Here is a 24406-nt window from a genome sequence, read left to right on the forward strand (position 1 = left end):
ATGTTCTCTTTGACTCCATTTTCATTTGCAATACAGCAATTATCTGCCTGGATCTTTACACTATGGGCTTTATGAGAACAGACATTTCTGTACTAATAACTATATACTAGTACACAGCATTCAGTAAGTCATCAAATATACTGTACATTAGAAAAGAACACCTAGAAAGTTAAGATTTCTTCTGTGTACACTCTACAATGTCTTTATTATATAGAATTTTAAATTGTTTTCTAATTATGTGGTCCCAATTATTTCCACTTCATTTTATTAGTTCAACAAACACTTGTGTTCTTAAATAAACTAATCTGGATTTGGTAATAAGATTTTAACATACATTCTTAAGAAAGAAAAACAGAAATATTCCAGTTTATACTGTGAAAACAAAGTCAATATATCAAACAGATGAACAGTATAAGTATGCCAAGGCCGTGACAGCATTCTTCTGTAAGAAAAGAAAGTCTGTATATTCATTTATAAAATTCTTAGGGTTACAAGAATGTATCTTAAGCCACACTGTATAAAGCATCTACCTTGTCCTTAAACACAAATGCTTTACATTTACACAATGGCTATTTTTTATAGCAAAATCTTGCATGAAACTGAAAAAATTTCATTTAAATCTGCCTCATATATCACAGATGCATATACATTGTTACCTGAAATTCCTTTATTTTATATAGCTACCTAAACCTCACGCATTCTATATATTGGTGTTGTACACTTGTACCTAGAATGATTTTACAAATTTGTGGTTTGCCACTGTCACTAGAATGGAAAGATCCTAAATCCAGACTTTGCCCCTTGCTAAACTAAATCAAATTCTAATAAAGACCAAAATATTTAATACCTTTGTAAAATACATAGATGAATGGAAGGGTCGATGAGCTTGATATAGTCTAAGAGGTACATGTGATTAGAATAGAGAAATGAGAGACATTCCTCTGTTTAATTTAGAGCCTCCTTAGAGTTGCCAACCAAAACTTTTTACAGCAATTTTATTACTTTTCACAGCAATTATATTAAGTAAAAGATGACTTTGTCAATCAAAAAATTATGTAAACTATTTTCATATTGTTTCACTACTAGAATTGGGAAACTTATAATAATTCTCAATTGTTTTTCTCTTTATATTAAAATGTTTGTTATAGACACACATTCAGAAGAAATCTTACTGTTGTCTTCAAGGCCTGATTTTAGTTAAGTAATTTAGTTACTTAATTCAGGATAGTTAACTTGATTCTGAACTTTGTTGTGGGTTAGAATTAAAACTTATGACTCATTTGGCTGTCAGAATGAAGGAACCAATGTATACACCATATTTAACAGAGTAATATACTAATAGTGAAGAAAAGCTAACAAAAAAAGTCACCCTGGAGCTGGAAGCAAGTCGATAACGTATCATTTCAATCTTCTATTCTGGGGTCACAAATGTCATAAGATGCTGGAACCAGATCTCATACAGCCTGTGAACATAGCCAGTGAGATTGGACTGTCTATTATAGAGGCAATTAATTTCACTGTCACAAAGCATTGTCCTAGAAGGGTTTTTTTTTGTTGTTGTTGTTTTTAATGTGAGGATTTATTGTCTCTCTTATTCCTTCTACTCTCTTATACTGGGGCATAGTCCTGTTCTTTGTGGATTTGTTGTCTCCTTTTTATTTAACTCCTTGTTGATTGTGCTCACAGACCAACAATTTCTTGTCCCCATAGAGAGGCAGAAAAATAAAAGATATCAGAACCCAGTGCTGCAGTTGCATTTTGAGGTGTGCTTAGTCAGCCTGAGTGATTACCAGCATCCTTCTCTTGTCACTCACGCAGGTTCCAGGCAGCACCTATCACTCTCCACTCTCTGTGTGTTTGCATGTTTACAAAATGATAGAAGGAGGTCTCATCTTCCAACTGGGACTTCCCGATGACAAGGTGCGCACTTGCTAGCCTTCCACCACTCTTTTCTACCTAGTGTTTGCGGAATACTTTATTTGGAGGCTTTTTGTTTGATTGCTTAACACACACACATTCACCCTTTACAATCGATTCTCCTTTCACCGTCTTCACTTCTCTATTCAATACTAAGTACTGTGTCATTTGAAGCATTCGTATCTTTTCCACTAGCTTACAGCTAGTTTTTGACCCGTCTGGACAGTTAAAATCACTTTTGGATGAGGATGCTCACTCAGAAGAGACCCTCAACTACATTAAAGCATCCAATACAACACAGTCCAAGTCTTGCTTCAAATTCTGCCTCAATGTCACCCTCTCCCTAAGGTCCTATTACCGGAATAGTAAATCACATGTACTGCATAACTTGTATTCCATTCTACTCAAACATTTTTATTGCGTGATGTTAAAGACAAAACAGGAAAGTACCACTGATATCATGAGAGTCAATTTCAAATCATCTCATCAGATAAGTTGATAAATACGTGATGTGATAGATAGGCTAATTCACTTGTGTTGATAATTACACAATTTCCAGAAAAATTGTAACATCAACTTGATGTTCCACACATGTGTACAATTGCAATTTGTAAAAATAGCATAATAGAAGCTAGTATATTTTTTAAAGGACGAAATTATTTTTTAAGTGACAATAACACACAAACTCAGAAAGTCTTAGCAAACTTAACCGTGACAGCTTTCAAATCTCTACAGTCAACTAGAGATGGCTCTTCCTCCCACATAACACTAACTTAGAAATTATGTTCATGTGATGAAACCTGGCTTAAGAACTTATTCCTTTATTTATAATCTAAATCCAGTAACCCCCCCACGTGGTCAAGGTGCATTCAATCAAAACAATGTCTAAAATTAGGAAGTTGGCATTAAACATTTACAAAAGATTTCAAGACATTAAGTTGTGCACCTATTGTGTTCACTTTGTCACATGCAAAATAATGAAGCAACCACAACAAGAACGTGACGGTCAGATAAACAGATTTACAGGATAAAATGCCATCCGTATTGTTACTAAAGTGGAATTAACAGGAAGCAAAGATGCGTTAGATCAACTTCTGTCCACTCTCACCCCCGTTCTTAAGTCATCATTTGATGGGCACAGATATCGTACATACTCAGAGGCAGCATAGCGTGGACCATGCCACAGCCTCTTCCATTAAAGGCACAGACAACAAGGCAAGGTGACACATGGCTGTGTGACTACCACACAGGAGGCAGGAAGACTCCAGTTCAAAAAAAGTTGGGCTACACAGGATAACCTGTCTCAGCCGTTTTGATTAATCAGTAAAGTGGATCTGAAAGTTGTAACCACACTTTAGGGCTTTGAGGAGTAAGTAAGATAAAGTAGTACAGGTCTCACAACAAAGAGATGTCTACTAGGTATAATTACTTATTAGCAGCTTTGCTCAAATTATCTGTAACAATGTCACATTATTATTATTATTATTATCATCATCATCATCATCACATGATTTATTGTTATTAATTATTCTTATAATAATAGTAGAGTAGTCCAACTTTCACTCCTTCCAGTGTTCCTAACTATGATGCCCAATTAGACTGAAAAGACACATGATTACAGCTACACTTTGAAAAGATAAATAAATATAATTATACCATTAGGGAACAGTCAGAAGAGCCAACACTGAATTCTTGCTATGAAGCAGTTGAAGAATGGGTAGGGCAGTGATAAGTGTTGGATTCTAATGCTTTCAAAAGCAAAAGAATGGATAAAAATTATGTGCACAATGCATCATTTTAAAAAAGAAAACAGCAAGCTATTCAGACTATTCACACTGCACCTAATGTTCTTGTCAAGCCCAGTATATTTAAATTTTTATTTGTCCTGGAAGGTGTACTACTGTCATTTTTTATTTATTCTGCATTGCTTGTTGGCATTATTCTACCTACCTAAGGACAAGAACTTTAAGAAACACTCAAAAGTACATGATTTGAATATTCTTTATAATCATTTCTGAGAAAAAGACCCGAAAGAAGGAAATGATACAAAGCAAAGAAACAAAAATATTAATTTGTCAGTCCATCACTTTCCATTACTGGAGGTGACGTAGTCAGAGAACTATCAGATACTGAACTAATGGCAAAATGAACAGACTTAAATATTGAATGTTTTTTAAAAAGATATTGCTGGAAAAAATTTTTATACTACAAATGATACTAAATGTCACTACAAAATACTTTGCTTATTACTTATCTACTCTTTTAAGATACGTTTTTTAAACGTTTTTAAACATATCACTTCTGGTAAATACTTAGTATGATGTTTTACAAGCAATTTATCAACTGAATTTTAGGGATAGCTGCAATGGATTAGCAATACCCATGATGGGTACTTAGCCGGATCAGGAGGAATTCTAGCATACTAACTTTTCCAGAAGACTGAATGCCTTTGATCATGGCTAGACAAACCATGACCCAGGCAGCCAGCAGGCAGACAGTCATCTTCCAGTTTAAGCCTCCACTTTCAGAGATGGAACTGGTGATATCCAAGGCTTCCCTGTACCAGTAATAGGTGGTGGCGGAACTTTTTTCACATTCTGGCTCGATATCTGTGTGGGAATAAAAATAATAAGATGCAATAATTCAGATTATATATGAGGAGCAATGAGTAATATTGGATTTTGCTGAGCAAATTCATGAGCCAATTCTTATTCATTTCCAAGAAAATAATTACCCTGAAAACAGCGGTCAAGTTCACAATGAAATACAAAAATTTGCGGACTTTGAAAAATCCGAGAACAGGTATCCTTTTTGATAGTTATTACTAATTCCTAAGGAATACATGAACTTCTTAAGGAAATAATTGAAACAAGTAATTTACACTTCCCTTCCCAGACCCATAATTATAAGATACAGGAGCACAGCACCGTCAAATGTAATAGCTGCTGCCAAAGGGATTTTACTGAAAAGCAGAATGAAGTGATATGTATGTGCTGTTAATGTAAAATCCAGGCAGGAATTTTGGAATTTTTGCATGAAAACTAAGGTTAACTATAATGCCAACAAAATAATATTTGCATACATTGCAACTCTAAATGGTAACACTTGTATATACTGGATAAAATAAAAATATTTGACGTGTTTTATTTTACTTTCTTAAATGGGACTAGTAGAACATTTTTAACTTCATGAATGAGTTGCATTCTATAGAAAATATTTCTTTATATTCTAAGATTTAAAAAAAATAATGACTACGACCAGTGGCCATTTCAAAAGCCAAAGGGCGTCTCTTATGATGCTCACGACGGACATTTTGTTTGCTTGTTTTATTTATTTTTTAATTGTTCTCACACAAGGCAGTTTCTAAAAAGCAGAAAAGAAAGTCTGCGCCTTTGCTAATTTTGAAATCTTTCAATAGAAGAAGACACCATAACACGCGTCTTACAAGTATGAGATGCATTTTTCACCAGGGGGCACTGGTCCCAAGGAAGAGGTTGTTGAAAAGATTGAGAAAAGTAAAATAACGTCCAGCCAATGATGACATTGTAGTAAAGAGCCACAAAGTAGCAGACCTGCAAAAAAGTAAAAGGATATACTTTTATTGCTCATCCTCTGACACTCCCTTTAAAACAGTAGGGTAGAATTCACTTCATAATATTTAATACTTTTTTAAGTTGTAATAATATTTAGATCTTGATCTTATAATATTTTTATCTGAAAGCATTATCTTTACTTTAAACTATTTTCTGAATTGAATATTTAAAATCCATTTCGAGATTGAGGTACTATCAGTTATCATTATAGATTTTGTATAGCGCTCTCTGTACCCGTAGCTTATGATATGTGAATAAAGAACTATACAGAGACAAAGACCTGGAGTTTACAGAAAAGAGGATTACATGATTTCAAACCAGCACAGGGAAGAACAATGTCGGGGGAGGAGACTTACTACACAGCTTGCGAATCCAATCCCGCCCAGTTTAGGGCTTATGTAATTCCAAACACCAATGCTGCCCCTCCGAATTCTTTGACCCACAGAAAGTTCCAGGAAAAAGAGAGGAATTCCTATTACCAGAAGTAATATTAAATATGGCAGAAGATATGCACCTAGAGGGACAAAAACAAACAGAATGTGCCGTATTTTCAAGTTATAGTAGAGTATACATTGACGCTAAACATTGTATGAAAGACGATATTTGAGTTTTTCTTTAATACAAATAGAGGTCTTTGAGAAAATATAGCTGATTTTGTTTGAACATCCAAAATGTTGAATCTTGGATTTAACTCCTCTAAGAAGTCTCTCAGGCCAGCTAGATGGTACCTTTCCGCACAAGTCTTATGAGTTGAATTTGATTTCCTGAACCATAGTGGAAGGAGAAAACTCCTGAAACATCCTCTGACCTCTGCATGCATGTACCTCTGAACACACATATGCACCACACATAAACACACATGTATAAAATAATAGTCACAGTTAAAAATTTTATTCCATGGTAGAAATAATTCTGATTAAAAGGGGTAATAAAAATCCTACTTTAATTTTGTTGAAAAGGTAAAATAGCTTCATTTGAAAATAGAGGATCATTTCTTCGTTTTTGTCTATATCTCACATATAAAAAGTTTAGTTCAGGAACCATATGATTTTATTTTCAAAATTATGAGGAAGAATGCACAAAGTGTTTGAAAAAGTAAAACTAACACACTATCTGTCTACTATTAAAGTGTATGTGCTGCTATGTTTGTAGCAAAACACCCGCAGTTAAGGAAATAACCATTTTCCATCAAAATCACATGTAAATTATAACTAACAGTTTGCAAATCAATTGAAATGCTGGGCAATATCATTCTTTCCTTTTTGATTGATGGAATAAAGAAGTTATGTACATCCATTTCTCTATGATATCATTGCAAATGATTATAAAATGACCCACACACTGGGCTCCATACATTCAAATTTCTAGGCTGGCAGCCTTGCTCTGTGTTCATTGATGAATACCCCCTGTCACAAAGAAGGACGGCAGACAGTGACAAAGCAGGATACTGAATCTGCTCTGCTACCCTCCATGGGTGCACAGGAACATGGACCTACACAAATGCATGTGTAGACCACACAACACACGCACACACGCGCGTGCACCCCCCCACCCCCCCACCACACACACACTGAGTGTGTTTCAATAACCAGTCTCATTTTACATGTGTGGGAACTGAGCGTGAAGTAATGAGGCAGCTGCAAAAGGTCACGTGGCTTGAAACAAGAGAAAGAACCAGGCTTCGAACTGTTGGAGTGACTGCAAAATATGAGACATCCTTTTATTCTAAGATTTTTTAAGCTTTGGCACTGTGTAGTAAATGTAATATCTACACAAATCGATGTGTGTTTTAGACCTGGTTTTTTGTTTGTTTGTTATTTAGAAAATGCTACAAATGATTCATGAATAAGTTTTGGTTGTTTTGTGTTTGATGAAGATACTCCTTGGCTTTCTAGAAAACTCTGCTACATAGTACTTGTTCCTCTCCAATGCAGCCTATTTTTTTTTTTGGCAAGATATGCAATACTCCTCTCTATTTACATTGGTAGGCAAGAAATCAATAGTAGGGAAATTAACCTGAATATTACTTTTATCAAAGAAAGAGGTAGAAAGGTAGGTCTTGTTAATAACTAATAGTCAAACTTTTAATAGCTGTCCATCAAGGCTGAAGTCATACTGAAAGGAATAAAACCAAACTTTCATCTGAGTCTGCCTTTATCCTTAGTAAGATGTCCAGGAAGTTATAGAAAGTGAAATGTCTCAAAGTAAGTATTTCTGCCAATCTTAGAAAATGAAATGAATAGTGAGAAACTAATAAAAAAGCAAGGAGCAAACAAAAAAAGCAAAAAAAATTTTATTTTTTAAAAAAACGAACATATACAGGTGCTAATCTTTGACACCATAAATAATTCCCATGGGATATTATCAACTTGCTAGAGATACTAAAAAAAAATTACTGTTTTATGAGCAGTATGGAGTGAGTGGCTCACTTCACATAAAACTGAATTCTTACATCTCAGTCAGGTTCGTTCAAAAGTTTGCTTTCCAAAACCTCTTACTGTGCTCCTAGTGGAATTCTCTAACCACCTAAAGTATACTTTAATCGCCATAATGCCTTGGCATTTTATCTTAGTAACTGAGGAAAAATTGCAAATGAATAGTTCCATTCATTTGACATGGTGTGTGTGTGTGTGTGTGTATTATAATTACTGCAAAATAAAACCATAATTGCTTTAGCCAACCAAACTATCACAGGCCAGAAATAATATCAAACACCCCTTGTAATAGTTGGAGATAAAAATGTGTACCATTCGGAATATGTAGGTTTGGGTTTGTGTGTGATTTGGGACATAAACATGTAGACGCCAGAGGTCAATTTCAGGCATTTTGTCTATCAAAATAAACTTTGTCTTTTAAGACAAGGTCTCTCACTGAGGCTGGCACTCACTGATTTGGTTTAACTGGTTGAATAGCAAGCCCCATGGATTTGCAGAACTTCCTACCATGAGCATTAGGGTTACAGATGCATGCTACCATGGATGGTCTTCAAACTCAGGGACTCAAGTTTGAACACCATCTGATATTCCTACTGAGTCATCAGCTCAGTCCAGAGTATGTACTTTTATCCATGTTTACTTTAACAGACTTTACATGCATGCATTATACAATTAGAAGACTATTGGTGATATAAATATATATACACATATATATTCCCCTCATATATGTGTGTGTATGGATGGATGCATGCATGCATGTGTTTGTTTGGTTGGTTGGTTTCTCGAAACAGGGTTCCTCTATAGCTTTGGAGCCTTTCCGGGTCCTCACTCTGCAGGCCAGTCTGGACACAAACTCACAGAGATCTGCCTCTCTGCCTTCTAATTACTGGGATTAAAGGCAAGCACCACCACTACCTGGGCTGCTCTTGGTTTTTTACTTTTTTATTTTTTATTTATTTATTTATTTATTTGATATAGTACTACGGTGTGTAAGAGTTCTGGCTATCCAGGAAGTCACCTTGTAAACCAGGCTAGTCTCAGACTCACAGAGATCCTCATGAGTGTTGGGATTGAAGGCATGTATACTATCCCCAGCTTTTTCACAAGAGTTTTATGACAGTTTTATTCTTTTTAAACTGTTGATAATTATGTGCCCACTATACATAGTAAAAGTGCTAATAATGGTGAAACTATTTTTGTTTGAAATTAAATAAAAGTATTCTCTTTTTCAAAGTACTTGTTGAAGCTGGACAGCATTCCTCAGTATTATGTTACAGACCTGGAATAGAGGGTGTAAAACCTCCAAGGACAAAGAATGAATGGCATTATGGTAATTACCTGGTTCAACTCCTTCATAAGTCCTAAAAGTGCTTGTCCACATTTAAAGACCATAATCATTCTAAATTACATATTAGTTCTTCTTTTGTTAAAGAACGAAACAATTTAAAATTCAGAGGTAGTAAGTCACCGAGAGAACATTCACGTTCAGTCAGTGCTGTTGGCTTTAGATTCTTATTGAAAGCAAAAGTCTGGCATGCAGAGAACAAAGCCCATGTTAGAAAAGTTCCTCTTAGTACTTCAACGATGTTTACAGTATCCAGGGAAGAAGTTCGAGGATGTATTTCCTTGAGCAATCACTGTGTATTTGTAGGACACCAATCTGTTTCTCTGGAAACTTAATCTGAACACAGAGCTGGGCTTGCTTCCCACAAAGGAGTCTTCCTAGCTTGGTAATGGAACTCAAAATTTCTGAAAATATGATACTGTAGTAGTAATAGGAGCTACCCAAAATAAGGAACAATAATTTACCAGTGTAACAATTTATAATTAAAGCAAGCAAACATGACTTACCACCACCATTCTTCTGACAGAGGTATGGGAATCGCCACACATTCCCCAGACCTACAGAAAATCCAACTTGAGCCAGAATGTATTGCAGTTTGCTGTTCCAAGCAGGCCTTTCATCATCTGCCTCAGATCCATCGTCGACATCAGTGTCTTTCTCTTCCTGAACATCAACGATAAGTTCACTCTTCTTAAACGCCTCTTCGGGTGAGTCTTCGTTGGACAGAAGGTCCTTGACAGACTCAATGACCTCATCATCTAAATCTCTCTTTACCACTTTGCTATTCTTAGGCATTGGAAAGTATTCTTTGAAAAGACACTTTTGAGGCAAATGTCCTTTTTCTAATGTTTTTCAAAACGATGTAAATCTGAGAAGAATATCATATAGAGCCTTGATTCAAGGTGAGGAATTTTTAGGGATCCCAGAACTGATCCAGATACTCTGTAGATACCTGTGAAATAAAAAGTTGAAATGTGATATTTAGTAGCGAAAAATATCACAATACTTCAACATCCTTTCTTGCTCCTCTTTTTGGTAGAGTCCCTATCCAATACTACAAAATATGATTGATCTTGATGATTCAGAGTTCAACAATTTCAAAAGTATGTGATTTAGAATGTGTATAGTTTTATACCTACTTCTTTTAGTTTAGTTCTTCCTTGAAAAAATACACTTTAATCTAGACATTAATGTACAGTATATAGACCACTCATTATTTGCTATTTTTTTTAGCAATTTTAGAAAGTCAGTTGAGAGGAAGATGCAGATTGAAATTTAAAATAATGTATCAAAATTGGGAAATAAAATTAAAGGAATAGGTATAAATACAAGCATAAAAATGCCATTGCTACTTCATGAAAGATGTTGGACACTAATATGAGCTATCTTTTCATAATATAAAAGATACTCTCCTCAACCTCTTCATCTCTCTGTGTTCTCATATAAGATTTCCTCTTTTATGATAGTGGAATCGTATAAGAACTAATATGTCCATGTGAAGAAATATATCACTGCCAAATATTTAAATCTAGTTTACAAAATCAGGCCTTCTGAACTTGAATCTTCTCTATAAATTTTAGGGATGTTATTATCTTAGCTAAGTTATTCAACTCATTTGTGAATTGAATATGATAATAAGCTTGCCCAATAAAAGTTCTTGTGGAAATACCACCACAATAAGAAAGTACTACTGTGGCTATGTTCAGCCTTTTGAGTACAATCGTCTATAATTAATTTGTTGCATGTCCAGAATAAATGTTCCATGCTTCAGCAGAAATTTTTCATAAATACTACATTCTTTTTTTGCACACCGGGCCAATTTCAAAACCTTCTAACTTTAAACAGAACAAGGGTTTTAACTGTGCGTGATTCATTGATTTACTAATGTGAACTAGACTTTCATGGGCAATTGTTGCATCAGTTTTTACGTGCTGTATTGCTGCACAAAAGACCTCTTTTGGCTTCAATATGACAGCCTGAAAGTCTCTACCTCAACGAGGCAGGAGACAAACTAGCATTCAGATTGCTGTATTTTTTTTCTAGATGTACCTTTTCTAGAATCCTGGCTCCCACTGTCTATATTGTAAACACAGATTCCCAACAAAAGTTGAGCCTAAGCAAATGTACTAGCTAGCCTCTGAGCTATATTTGAAAATGACTTACTGGTAAGAGACAGTTTCACAACTAAATCCAAGCCGATTTGAATAAAATAGATAATTGGACCAATGGAACCAAATAGAGGACCTGGAAATAAACCCACACAACCATGGTTACATTATTTTTTTTATGAAGGTGGAAGAAACACAGCCTATTCAACAAACAGTGCTCAAACTTGTATATCCACCTTCTGAAGAGTAAATTTAGATATATATCTCTCGTGTCACATTAAATCTATATTAATGTAAAAGACCTTAATTTAAATCTGAAACTACTGGAAGAAAACAGAAGATGCTCTTTAAGGTATAGGCAAGAACTTTCTGAATACAAACTTAATAGCACAGGACACAGATTAAACTAAAAAATTAAGTTACATAAAAATTTAAACAGATGCACATGAAAAAAAGTGTCACCATAGCAAATGGGAAGTCTACAGAAAGAAAGAAAAATCTTCACCAGTTTACTGAAAATAAGAGTCTAGCATCTAGAATATGGAAATAACTCCAAAAGATCAAGAAAAACTTCTGCCAAAATAAATAGACTAAAGAACTAATTAGGAAGTTTTCAAAAGAAGAAAAATATGAGGTCAAGAAATATTTTAAAATATGGGATGTATATTCATAAAAAGTGGGAATCCTATTTATTCATGGAATGAGTGTAAGCTGATAAGTGTGAAGTTTTCGCAACAAAGTTCAGAGTAATACTATAAGACCAAGATATTCCAGACCTTGATATACACCCAAATCAGGCCACAAAGATACTTGTACATCCATGTTTATTACATCTCTATTCACAGCAACCATAAAATGGAATCAGCTGAGAGGTCCATCAGCTGATGAGTTTATAATAACTATGTAGTGCATATTCACAATGGAATTGTCCTCAGCCATAAAGAAAATGGAATTATGCAATTTTCAGAAAAATGGAAATGTCTTGAGATGAAATTACGTTCAGTGAACCACGCTAGGCTTAGACAACTGCCACGTGTTCTTGTGTCATGTAGATCTTACTTTCTAATATTACATAAGTATATTTATATGAAATTGAATGTGGTTGAGGAACCGAGCCAAGAAAAGGGTCCATATAAGAGAAGAAGAGGTTTTAAGGGAGTTGGGGAGATCGTAAGAGGACCTGTTATTTGAAAGTGGAATGTGGTGTATTGAGAAAAGAAGGATACAAGAGGCCCAGTGCGAGGTGGAAGACAGGAACAGGCAAGGACAATCAACCAATACAACGAATGTGTGTAAATGTCCTAATGAAACCACCTACTTTGTTTGTTAATTTTTAAAAGAGTTCTGTTTGTTTGTTTATTTTGAATGGGATGTTATGAAAAAAAAATCTCACTATATTGGTCTAGCCGTCCTGGAACTCACTACGTAGACCACGCTAACCTTAAACTCACAGAGCTCTGCCTGCCTCCACCCTCCAGAGTGCTGAGATTAAAGGTGTGCAAAACCATACCCAGGTACAATCTAAACCTTAAGATAGAAAAAAAGAGATAAATCCCATTTTTTGAAGGAAGTGGCAACAAATTCTTACAACAAAGGGTGTAGGACAATAGAAAAAAAATTACCAACATCACCTTTGAAAATAATCTTCCTTGCTTGTGGTTTGCATCAAAAGGAGACAAATATCAAAAAATAGCTGAAGTTTCATCAAATGTATCAATGACAGAACATAACCATTTCATTAGTGGTGGATCCTGCCTTCTGATTCTCAGAACTACTTTCATTCTTTTCTTTTTCTATCTCATTGTCAAGCACCCCGTTGTGTTCATGAGGCTTTTTGCCAGTTGTTTCCTTCCTTCCTTCCTTCCTTCCTTCCTTCCTTCCTTCCTTCCTTCCTTCCTTTCTTTCTTTCTTTTTTCTTTATTCTTTCCATTTACTTTTTTGCCACTTTCTACAACTTGCAAACAAAAACTCTAAATAACATAGCACATTTAAATACCAAATTATTCTGTCTTTATGTTAATAAGAATGTCTACTTATGAAACATGCTGAGAACTTTATTGTTTAAATTTTTCCCATCCCTGCATTTTTTCTTAATTTAATTATCGTCACACACAAAAAAAATTAAGAATAAAGCCTTTGAAGCACTTACGTTTTATCCCCAAAACTTTTTAAACCAATATATACGTCCAACGAAACACCTTTATATTTTCTTCTTGTTACAGAATGCTTTACCTAGTTTGGTTCTTTGTCTTCCAACACAGGTTTTGAAATTTGTCAAGATCTATCCAAAAACAAAAATAAAAACCTGTGAGACAGCCCAAATAATGAATGCAGTTGGCACTACGCCTGATCAGTGGGTTAGCTGAGTTTGTTATAAAAGGACCCACATGGTAAAAGAAAAGAACCAACTCTTGAAAGTGGTCCTCTCACCTCCACATATATGCCGCAGTATGTAGAGATAGAGAGAGACAGAGACAGAGACAGAGTCACAGATAGGAAACAGAGATAGAGAATGAGAATAATTTAAGAATTAAAATTTTGAAACAAAAATAATTAAAACTAAGTTTAATGGTATTTTAAACAATATTATATTAATTAATGTCATGCAAATTTATTTGGTAACAATGGCATCTAAAAATATGGCTTTTCTAGTTAGTAAACTTGGTTTGCCACAACATGTACAAGAATATTCATCAATTTTACTAAACACTGTTTCATAATATACTTTGCTAAATTTACTACTAGTTACCTGACTTTTTTATATTTTTATAATTCTTTTTTTTAATTTAGGAATTAGATTTTACTCTATATGGAATAAAACTGATTTTTAATTCATACTTCTAATGATATTAATTAGATTTTGTCATTTTACAAGATAACCTAGAATAAATATTTTATCTGATCAACGAATGAATGGAGATAATTTGACTTGTTCTTTAGTTAGCTAATTCTAATATCCCTTACTCAACTAATGTTACTAGCCAAAATATAATGTTGGATTAAGATGCTAAGAGCAGACATATTTTCTTTTTTTAAATTTTTTTTTATTTTTCCATTCAAATATTTAATACTTCCTTCCCTCCTCTCAATCCCCTCCAGCTACCCCACACCCACTCCTCCTTTCCCCTCCCTGCTTGAGAGAGGGTAGGGAACCCTGCCCTGTGGGAAGTCCAAGGCCCTCCCCCCTACATCCAGGCCTAGGCAGCTGTGCATCCATATAGACTAGGGTCCCAAAAAGTAAGAACATGCTGTAAAAACAAGTTCTAGTGCCTTTATCAATGGCTTCTCAGTCAGCCCCATTGTCAGCCACAATCAGAGAGTCTGGTTTGATCACATGCTCATTCAGACTCTGTCCAGCTGGATTTGGTGAGCTCCCATTAGAACAGGTACACGAGCAGACATCTTTTCATGTCCTAACATGACTAGGGAAATATTCTCTGTTTCAATTAAGTAAAATTTAAGCAATTTAACTTTTGTGAACATATTTTTTATCATTTTAAGGATGTTTCATTTTGTTACTTGGAAAGTAGCTTTTATAATTTTTATTTGAAAGTTTGAATAAGAAACTTAATTTGATCTATAAATTTCTGCCTTTATTAAAATAATTACATAACTTCTTAACATGCTAATATAGAACACTAAAAACTGTTTTTAAATGATTTAATTTATGTAATAATATATGTGTTTTATGTTTAATGTACCTCTAGAAGAAGCCAGTGATAATTATTTTTAAGACTTGGCTCTTATACATTTTATTTCTTTAATATATTTTTAATTGAAATAGAATCAAAACAATGTCATTTCTTCCTTTCTTTTCTCCAACTTTCCCATACCTGACTTCTCTCAAGCTGATAGCTTCTTTCTCTTGGATTATTACTTGTGTGTGTGTGTGTGTGTGTGTGTGTGTGTGTGTGTGTGCGCACAATCCTGTGCAAACCTTCTGAGTTCATTGTGGTTGTTGTGTATACAATTTCAATGTTGACCTCTCTGTATTTGATTACTATTAAGATTTCTAATCCCTGGGAGAGGCTGAATCTCTTCCTGGCAGCCATTGGTTGTCTGTAGTTCCTTGTATAGACATGAGAAATCACAAAGTCTAGCAACTTCTTTGTTAACATGTGTATTGATAACGCCTTTGTTCCAACTTATTTGTGTAGCTAATTTTAGGAAAGATTGTTGCATGCCAAACATCCCAGTATTCTAGCTCTTAAAATATTTCTGCCTCCTTTCCTCTGATATCCACTAAGCCGTAAATACAGGAACTATGAGGGAGATGTATCACTTGGGACTGAGTATCCTAGGATCTCTTGATTTCTTCACTGTGTCCAGATACGAGAAACCTCCTATTGAATGGTATGTCAGGATAGTCCAAGTAACTCTCCAAACAAAATAAAGTAGACATGTATGTTATCATTTGTTGCCTCATGGAGTTGAAGGTGCGCCCATATTGCTGAAGACACCACACACTTAGGACTTAGAATTCAGGTGACTTTCACTGGATCTGACCCGAAAACCTCTTTCCTTATGGTCTAGCATCCACAGTTCCAGAAAACGCTATGCAGGCTGCTTAGGGTAAAGTGATTAACAGTCCTACCGAGATGCAATACTTTTGAATTACAACTAACGATGCAATACCGGCACTCACAAGTTGAGGCCACCAACTGCTGTGTAGTTGGACTTGAGGTCATTCAACAGGACAGAAATCATGCCTAGCACTTTGCTAGAACAGAATAATTTCTTACTACATTCTAAGCCTTATTCTTAAACACACAGATAAGTGTGGCTACCACACCTCATCAAATTGTCTTCTTTTACTAAATTGTGACCATCACATCACACACACAAAATAAATAGATATTTGTACAGATCTTTTGAGAGTGTGAGTATAATGTTTATATCATATTTTTTTAATTTTAATGCTTTTATAGCAGGAGATTTTTGTGATTTTTCTTTCATTTCCTGAAAGAAAATGAGTGAGGTTAATATTCTTTCTCCACTACATATTTGGCAATGTTAACCAATAAAGCCATGTGAGACCATGAGTTACGTTTCAGGATATATATTTAATTTATAAATTCAATTCATCTCATTGACATACAGATACTTAAGTTACTTTATTGTTGCCTTCATTTAGAAATCCATCTTTTGCAAAGGTTTTAGCCATTTTACTAATTCTACTGGCATAAAGTAATTCCTGATATTCCAACAGCTTTTTTTTAAAATAAAACCTCTCCTTTTATATCATTTTTAAAAATGATTTCGATGCTAGCTCTTCTCTAGGTTTTTTTTTCTTCTCCTCCCTCGTCCTTTTTTCTTTTCCCAGGTCACACTAATAACTTTGTTGGAGAATTGCCTCAATACTTTGGTCATTTTTGCTCCATATTTCAGAAGTTCTCAGCTCCAAACTATTGCAGCCTCTCTGAAATATGTTTTAATTAACACTTTTAATAAAAATATGCAGAAACATTGCAGACATAGAGACATGTGCATCTTATAGACATATCAAGGATAACTCTGCACTGGACTGAGATACAGTTCTGGCAAAATTGCCTGCACTGTAATGAGGAATAGGTCTGACAAATCAGCCAGCACTAGCTGAGCTTCAGGATTTGCCAAAAGCTTTATGATCATAATGCACTAGAACACTCACAAATATATGTTAGGATATTCAAATTATAACAAGTTAAAATTCTACTGGCCATTCTTTCCTTAAATATTAATCTGAGTGTTGAATTTGAAAGTCATCCTGGATTCAATGTTACATATTTTCTAATTCTAAAATATAGAATATAAAGTACAAACTATCTGAATAAAAAGCAAAAGTTAAACCTTATTACAATGATCAGAAAAGAACAGAAGACTTTTCTATTTTCTCTAGAGTTATGAAATAATTGCAAAAAGAAGCAAATGAAAAATTTATGAAATGCAGAAAAAAGTTAACAAATAATATAAAATATTTGTCTAACTAGAGCTCAATCTAAACTTTTTTCTTTTTTAATTTATATCCCACTATATCTATATCTGTTGCGTTAGCATAAAAGATAACGAAATGACACATCAGAAGGCAGGGGTCAGGGGAGAATATTTTTATGAGTGAAAATCCCCAAATCATAATCTATACTTCATACTTTATTAAACACACACACACACATATGATAAAGTAGAAGGTCAAGAATAAATAAGTAAGAAGCATTAAAATGCAAGAAAACACAGGAAAATAACATATTGAAATGTGAGTCACCATGTAAAAACCAACTCTTTGCAGGTGTGGATGAAGAAAAAGAATTTCAAGTCAATACCATAGACCAGATCTTCAACAAGATCATAGAAGAAAACATCTCTAATCTAAGAAAAGACACTCTTATACAGAGACCAGAAGCAAACAGAACACCAAATAGACAAGACTAGAAAGAAAATCCCCAGGTATATATAGTTAAACACTAGCTACACATGGAAAATAATGCATTGAAAGCTATAAAAACAATTAAGTTCAAACCACATGTAAAGGAAAACCTATGATAACAATAGCTGATTTCTCCATGAAAACTTTGAAAGCCAGAAAAATCCGCAGGAATGCTTTTTTTAAAAAAATGTTTCTATTTTTTAGTATTTATTTATTATGTATACAATATTCTGTTTGTGTGTATGTCTGCAGGCCAGAAGAGGGCACCACACCTCATCATAGATGGCTGTGAGCCAACATGTGGTTGCCAGGAATTGAACTCAGGACCTTTGGAACAGCAGGCAATGCTCTTAACCACTGAGCCATCTCTCTAGCCCAGGAATGCTTTTCAAATTCTAAAGGACTCTGGCAGTCAGCCTAAACTAATATACCCAGCAAAACTATGTGTCATAATTGAGGAAAAAAGAAAAACGCTCCACTATTCAAGAAATCTAAAAAAATAACTTATTTCCAACAAACCAAACATCAAGACAATATAGGAAGAAATATTATGAATTAACAAGAAGAAAGAACACAATAGAGAATCCATGGAAAGAAATATAAAACCATAATTATTAAAACACAAAGTGCTACTAAGAATGCAAACAACACAAAAAGTAAAATATAAATAATAAATACCACATGAAGATAACATAAAAATAAATTCATGAAACCATGGAATGAATATTCTATCCAGAAAAATAGATGAATAAAATATGAATAGAGAATTCTTAATAAAATACAAAGGTAATGTCAATAGGAAAATAATAGTGATTTTAATAAGCCATTCAAAAAACAACTTAGCATATTTAGTCCAACTATGGATGAACTAAGTTTTAAACATTATACAATAGCTAACTCAGAATTGTTTACAGACTTGAATATAAAACACAAAACACATAGGCAGGAAAAGACTTGGAGACCTAGAGTTAAGAAGAGATCTAAGAGATCTCTCAGATGTGAAATCAAAACCAAGATCCAACAAAACAAAAGTTAATAAGCCATTCTTCAAAGTATACTTTTTCCATTATGAATAGATCTATAAAGTAAATGAAAACAAGCAATAAAAAATAAACAGCTGCAAACTGTTGAGAGATCAATGGATTGTGTGGTATCCACCCCAAAAGACACATCTACATAGGAATCCTCTGGCTCAGTGAATATTGTACAGGAGAAGGCTAAATACCAGCAAATCTGCTATTAGATTGTGTTTCCTAGAAATGACTGGAAAGTTGCATCCACAATATTTCAACAACATGGCTTCCTAAACAAGACCTAAACAATGAAATGCTAATGTAGAGTCCAGGGAGTCTCTCTCACCTTTTATCAAAAAAGTACAGGCAATTAATGACTACTGGAAGAGAAAAAATTAGCCTCTAAAAGAGATATGCCCCCTCATTGGTTATCTAATGCGAAATACTGAGTTCTGAAATGATATACACACAAGCCACAATAAATGAACTCAGCGGGTTATATTTATATATTTGAACATTTATATGCACACATGCACACATATGCATATATATGTATATAATAGTAATCTAAAGGAGGCCATCGGTTTACCTGATGAATGGGAAACATGGGGGAGGTTGAGAGTAGTGTTCTGGGATCACATTCTGCATCTTCAGCCAATATCCTTTAAGATGCCAGCCCACTTGGGCATGGTCTTTATACTGCAAAAGCAGCAGTAAATGTGAGCCTAGCTCTCTTGCTTTCGGCTCCTGCTTCTGGCTGCTAGACTCTGTTCCTGTTCGCACAGAGGATTGTTGTCCAGAACAGTGATCTGTAAGTTTTTCCCTTAAATAAATAACCCTTTTATTATTCATAATTCTGAACTGGTGTGGGACTGTTTTGTGACTTATGTCATCAGAGTAAGACAGGGGATAGAAAAGTGATGTAATTACATTATTTTATTTTTTTAATTAAGAAAAGAATGAAGAGAAACAAGCAGAAGTTTAATAAAAGGTGTTGATTGTTTGTGAAACATGCATGGGCAGCCTGTATATGAAGTTTGTGATGACCTTGTTCATATTGGGTTTTAAGATCTGTGTTGATGTGGATGACTGAGCAGGTCCCTTTCTCAAAGGGCCCCAGATTTTATTACAGATGGTTGTGGGCCACCCTGTGGTTGCTGAGAACTGAACTCAGGACCTTTGGAAGAAGCAGGCAGTGTTCTTAACCACTGTGTCATCTTTAAGTAAGGAGTAAAGCACTACCATAATGAGACAAAGACCCTAAATTTGGTTTCAACTAGAGAAAATGCTGAAAGATCACACAGTGAAAAAAATAGTTCTATAGGTCTATAAGGTTCTTAAAATCATCCATTAAAAATACAAAGTAAAAGCAGGGAGGTATTTATGCACACCTTTAATCTCAGGACTCAGGAAGCAGAGGCTGGTTGATCTCTGTAAACTCCAGGTCAACCTGTTCTATAGAGAAAGTCCCAGGATAGATCAGAGTGCTACACGGAGAAACTCTATCTTGAAAATAAATAAACAAACCAATAGATCAATAAATGATAAATAATACATATAAAGTACTACCTGAGTGGGGCTGGTGAGATGGCTCAGTGGTTAAGAGCACTGACTCTTCCTCCAGAGGACCCGGGTTCAATTCCCAGCACCCACATGGCGGCTCGCAGGTGTCTTTAAATCTAGTTCAAGATTTACTAGTTCAAATCTAGTTCAATGTGCATGAAATAAAGTTAAATAAAGTTTTTTTTAAAAAAAGTACTACCTGAGTGAAGAAACTAGTGAAAACTCCACTGACTGTTATGTGGATGGCAAACACAATAAAAGAGTTCAAGCTAACTCTTAAATAAGGAAACAAAGTCACAATGAAATAGTATGACATACCCATCATAATGTCTAAATTCCCTAGAGGATAGTAAAAAGTGGATCACTCATTTATACTTGGTGAGAATGTAAAGTATGGCCACTACTCCAGAAAACAGTTAGGTTGTTTTTCTTTCAGAATCTGCTTTAACATTGAGTATGGGATTACTAAAGAACTTAGAACTTGCATTCCTAAGTCCATGCCCCAGATAAATTCAAGGTATGCTCCATAAATACCTGTACAGGAATCTCCCTAGCAACTTCTCTCACAAAGCTCCAGGTTGGAAACAACCCAGATGCCGTCCTCTGGGTGAATGCTTAAACTCTGGTGCACCTTTGCAATGGGGCAATCTACTGATATACATAAAAAACTAAATTATAATGCAGATGACTATGCACTCAGAAAGTCTGTGTGTTTATTGCATGATTACATTACATAACATACTTGAAAGAGAAAAAGATGGCTTTGACCATGAAAAGGAGACCTAGGTATTTTCTGCATGCTGGGATTTTTCTGTATTGTTTTTAAAGCAAAGTCAATGATTTAAGAATTGATGTGATATTCCTCTGTGTATGTTGTGAATATGCTTTAGTACCATTGGTTAATAAAGAAGCTACTTTGGCCTATAGCAGGGCAGAATACAGCCAGGCTGGAAGAGATGTATAGAGATAGTAGGCAGAGTCAAAAGGAGAGATGTCATGTAGCTGCTGAAGGAGACAGATGCCCTGGAATTTTATGAGTAAACCACAAGCCTCATGGTAAAATACAAAACAATAGGAATGGGTTAATTTAAGATTTAACTGTTAGTTAATAAGAAGCTTAAGCAGCATTTTAATTGATATAGTTTCTGTGTGATTTGGGGGGGGGGGTCTGGATGACTGGAAAAGGACTGAGTATCACTGCCTACAAAATGACACCCAATGTGGGGCAACTATGCTCACATAAAACCCAAGAGGGCCTGAAGAGGAATTCTAGACACAAAAGAACAGAGTTTAGTACAGCTTCTTCATAGCCACATTTTTATTTTTCAGATGGGCTCTGCTTGCTGGCAGCAAGCAGGAGCACTGTGGCTTCTTTAAGAAAGGTCTTCCTGATATATCATTGGCAGTGAAGACTGTGTGGCAGCTTTAGGGGAGGGCTTCCTGGTTATGCTAGTTGCATAGACAGCTCTGGCTCTTTCAGGAGTCCAAATACTTAAATGGGGTCTACGAATAGCATGTTACAAATTGCTTAATGGTGACTCTGGAGTTGGGGCAGTATGCATGGCTCTCTGAGGCAGCAAACATGCCTCTGCCCTGTTGGACTGGGTTGAGCCAACAGGTAGGGCCTTGTAGTTGGTCCTAGCCATGCCTGCTAAGAATAAGAAATGCACTCCTGGTTGGATAATGATTACAGATATGTACACAGTAAATATACATTCAAATGAAAAAGATTTCTAAATGGGTCACAGTGTTGAATAAATGAACATAGATTTGGGAGAGAGAAAAAAGAGTATTGACAGCTATAATATAAACGAGTACAGACAGTTATAGAATAAAGGAGTAAAGATAATAAATTAAACATCAAACTTGTAGAAAAAGTAATAGAGTAAGAAAAATAAGCCACAAAAGATGGAATATATACAAAGAGTCTTACTATGTATATTATTGTGCTTTTCTTGAATATTTTGACTGTGAATAAGTACAATACAAAGAGACATTTAATTATACTGGCTGCTAAGCTAAACTAACATGTATATTTTAAAGGTATCTTGATTTCAAAATTTGGGTCTAAGGATATATTGTTTTGGAAAAGAGGTTCTGCTTTTGTTTCCACAGAGGATAGAAGCTTTGGATTTCTTACCAGATAATATGATTTGATCAAGCAAGACCCCTGAAGCAATGGTCCACATGGTCCAAAAATCTATGACAGTTTCAGGGCTGTTGACCAAGATGAACATAGCACATAGAATGTCCCATGAAAGACTTGAATAACAACCCCCCAATCAGGAGGTAGTAGTCTAGAGAACAACACCCAAATTCCCTAAATGATTGTTTATAAATGTTTGTTTACATTTAAAGGGGGATATGTCATAGAGATGAACACTTTGCATTTGTATGAATCTTGGTCTATTGATGAAATTTAAGGTCAGTTTTGGTATATGTATTTATACTCTTGTTTAAGGTATTATGTTTATGTAGTTCATTTAAGAATGTAATGTATGATTATGAAATACAAATTAATAAACAGTCATTCATAATAGTCAAACTTGTAGTCATGTTACTTAGGTTTTCTAGGTGTACAGAGATATATTTTAAGTGGATATGTATTCTTCATATCTTTCAAAGTTGTACATAGTGTGGCATTTAAAATGTTTTAAGAACTTAGACTTTTCTTAATAGTGAGATATATCTACTTCTGGAAGCACCAATTTCTTCAAAGAGGTTGATGGGCATTGAAGAAACTTATTAATAAATTTGCCTTCAGTGTGACAATTCTAGCTATGTGGGCAAGAAACTTCTCTTGACTGGACTGTTTGACAGTATGTTGTATGAAATGCACATGTAAGACCTATAGAAAAATGACAGTGGAATATACCTAAAGGTAAGACAGGCCTTCAAGGTTCCTGATTCATGAAAAAACTCTACCAGATATTCTTCAGGATACAGAAAAAAGTGACTGACAAACTGTAAATATAGGTGAAACAGTCTTTCAAATTTCTTGTTTCATGGAAAAGTCTGCTGGATATTATGGGTCTGTAGGGTGAAGATGAATGCCCCAATGTTACATAAGAACTTTGGGTGACTGTCCAGGCAACTAGATGTTTCTGTCAATTCTAGAGTTTTGGAAGTTCCTTACAATGCACTTTCTGTTGACTTAGGTAATATTATATCTTTCTGAGGTCTTTGAAGATTTGAAGGCAGATAGTTATAGTTAAAGTTTTCCTTAGTTATTATAAAAAATAAAGTGGATATAAAATTTTGGACTCACAAAGATAGGATCGATGAGAGTACTTTCCTTAATACTTATATACCATGTAGCTGCCAAAGGAGATAGATGCCCTAGAACCTTACCAATAAACCATGAGCATAAAACACAAAACAATAGGAATGGGTTAATTTAAGATTTAGGAGTTAGTAAATAAAAAGCCTTTTTAGTATGATTGGGCATCTCTTGGGTATATTCCCAAGAGTGAAATTGCTGGATCCTGAGGTAGGTTCACTCCAAGTTTCCTGAAAGACCACCACACTGATTTCCAAAGTGATTGCACAAGTTTGTATTCCCACCAGCAATGGATGAGTATTCTCCTTACTCCACATTCTCTCCAGCATAGGTTATCATTGGTGTTTTTGACTTTAGCCATTTTGACAGGTGTACGATGGTATCTCAAAGTTATTTTGGTTTGCATTTCCCTGATTGCTAAGGAAGTTGAACATGACCTTAAGTATCTTTTGGCCAACTATGTTCATAGCAGCACTACTTGTAATAGCCAGAACCTGGAAACAACCTAGGTGCCCCTCAATGGGAGAATGGATAAAGAAGGTGTGGCACATATACACATTAGAGTTCTACTCAGCGGTAAAAAGCAATGACATCTTGAATTTTCATACAAACGGATGGAAATAGAAACCATTTTACTGAGTGAGATAACCCAGACCCAAAAAGAGGAATATGGTATGTACTCACTCATTAGTGTTTTCTAGCCATAAACAAAAGGACATTGAGCCCATAGTTCATGATCCTAGAGAAGC

The 24406-nt window shown here is 34.9% G+C and overlaps 1 protein-coding gene across 1 annotated transcript in view; it reads right to left on the reverse strand.

Annotated features, from left to right (window-relative positions):
* The window catches only part of Slc6a15 (solute carrier family 6 member 15), a 51659-nt gene that overhangs the window by 21115 nt on the left and 6138 nt on the right, over window positions 1-24406 (reverse strand). The window contains exons 2-5 of the mRNA XM_048418656.3: window positions 9797-10242; window positions 5867-6024; window positions 5363-5489; window positions 4345-4526 (exon numbers count right to left, since the gene is read on the reverse strand). Of these exons, the coding sequence (XP_048274613.2) occupies window positions 4345-4526; window positions 5363-5489; window positions 5867-6024; window positions 9797-10085 (756 nt within the window). The 5' untranslated portion in view covers window positions 10086-10242. The remainder of the gene's footprint in view (window positions 1-4344; window positions 4527-5362; window positions 5490-5866; window positions 6025-9796; window positions 10243-24406) is intronic.

This window comes from Myodes glareolus, chromosome 26, assembly GCF_982192425.1.
Source record: "Myodes glareolus chromosome 26, mMyoGla1.1, whole genome shotgun sequence".
In the NCBI taxonomy this organism is placed as follows: Eukaryota; Metazoa; Chordata; class Mammalia; order Rodentia; family Cricetidae; genus Myodes; species Myodes glareolus.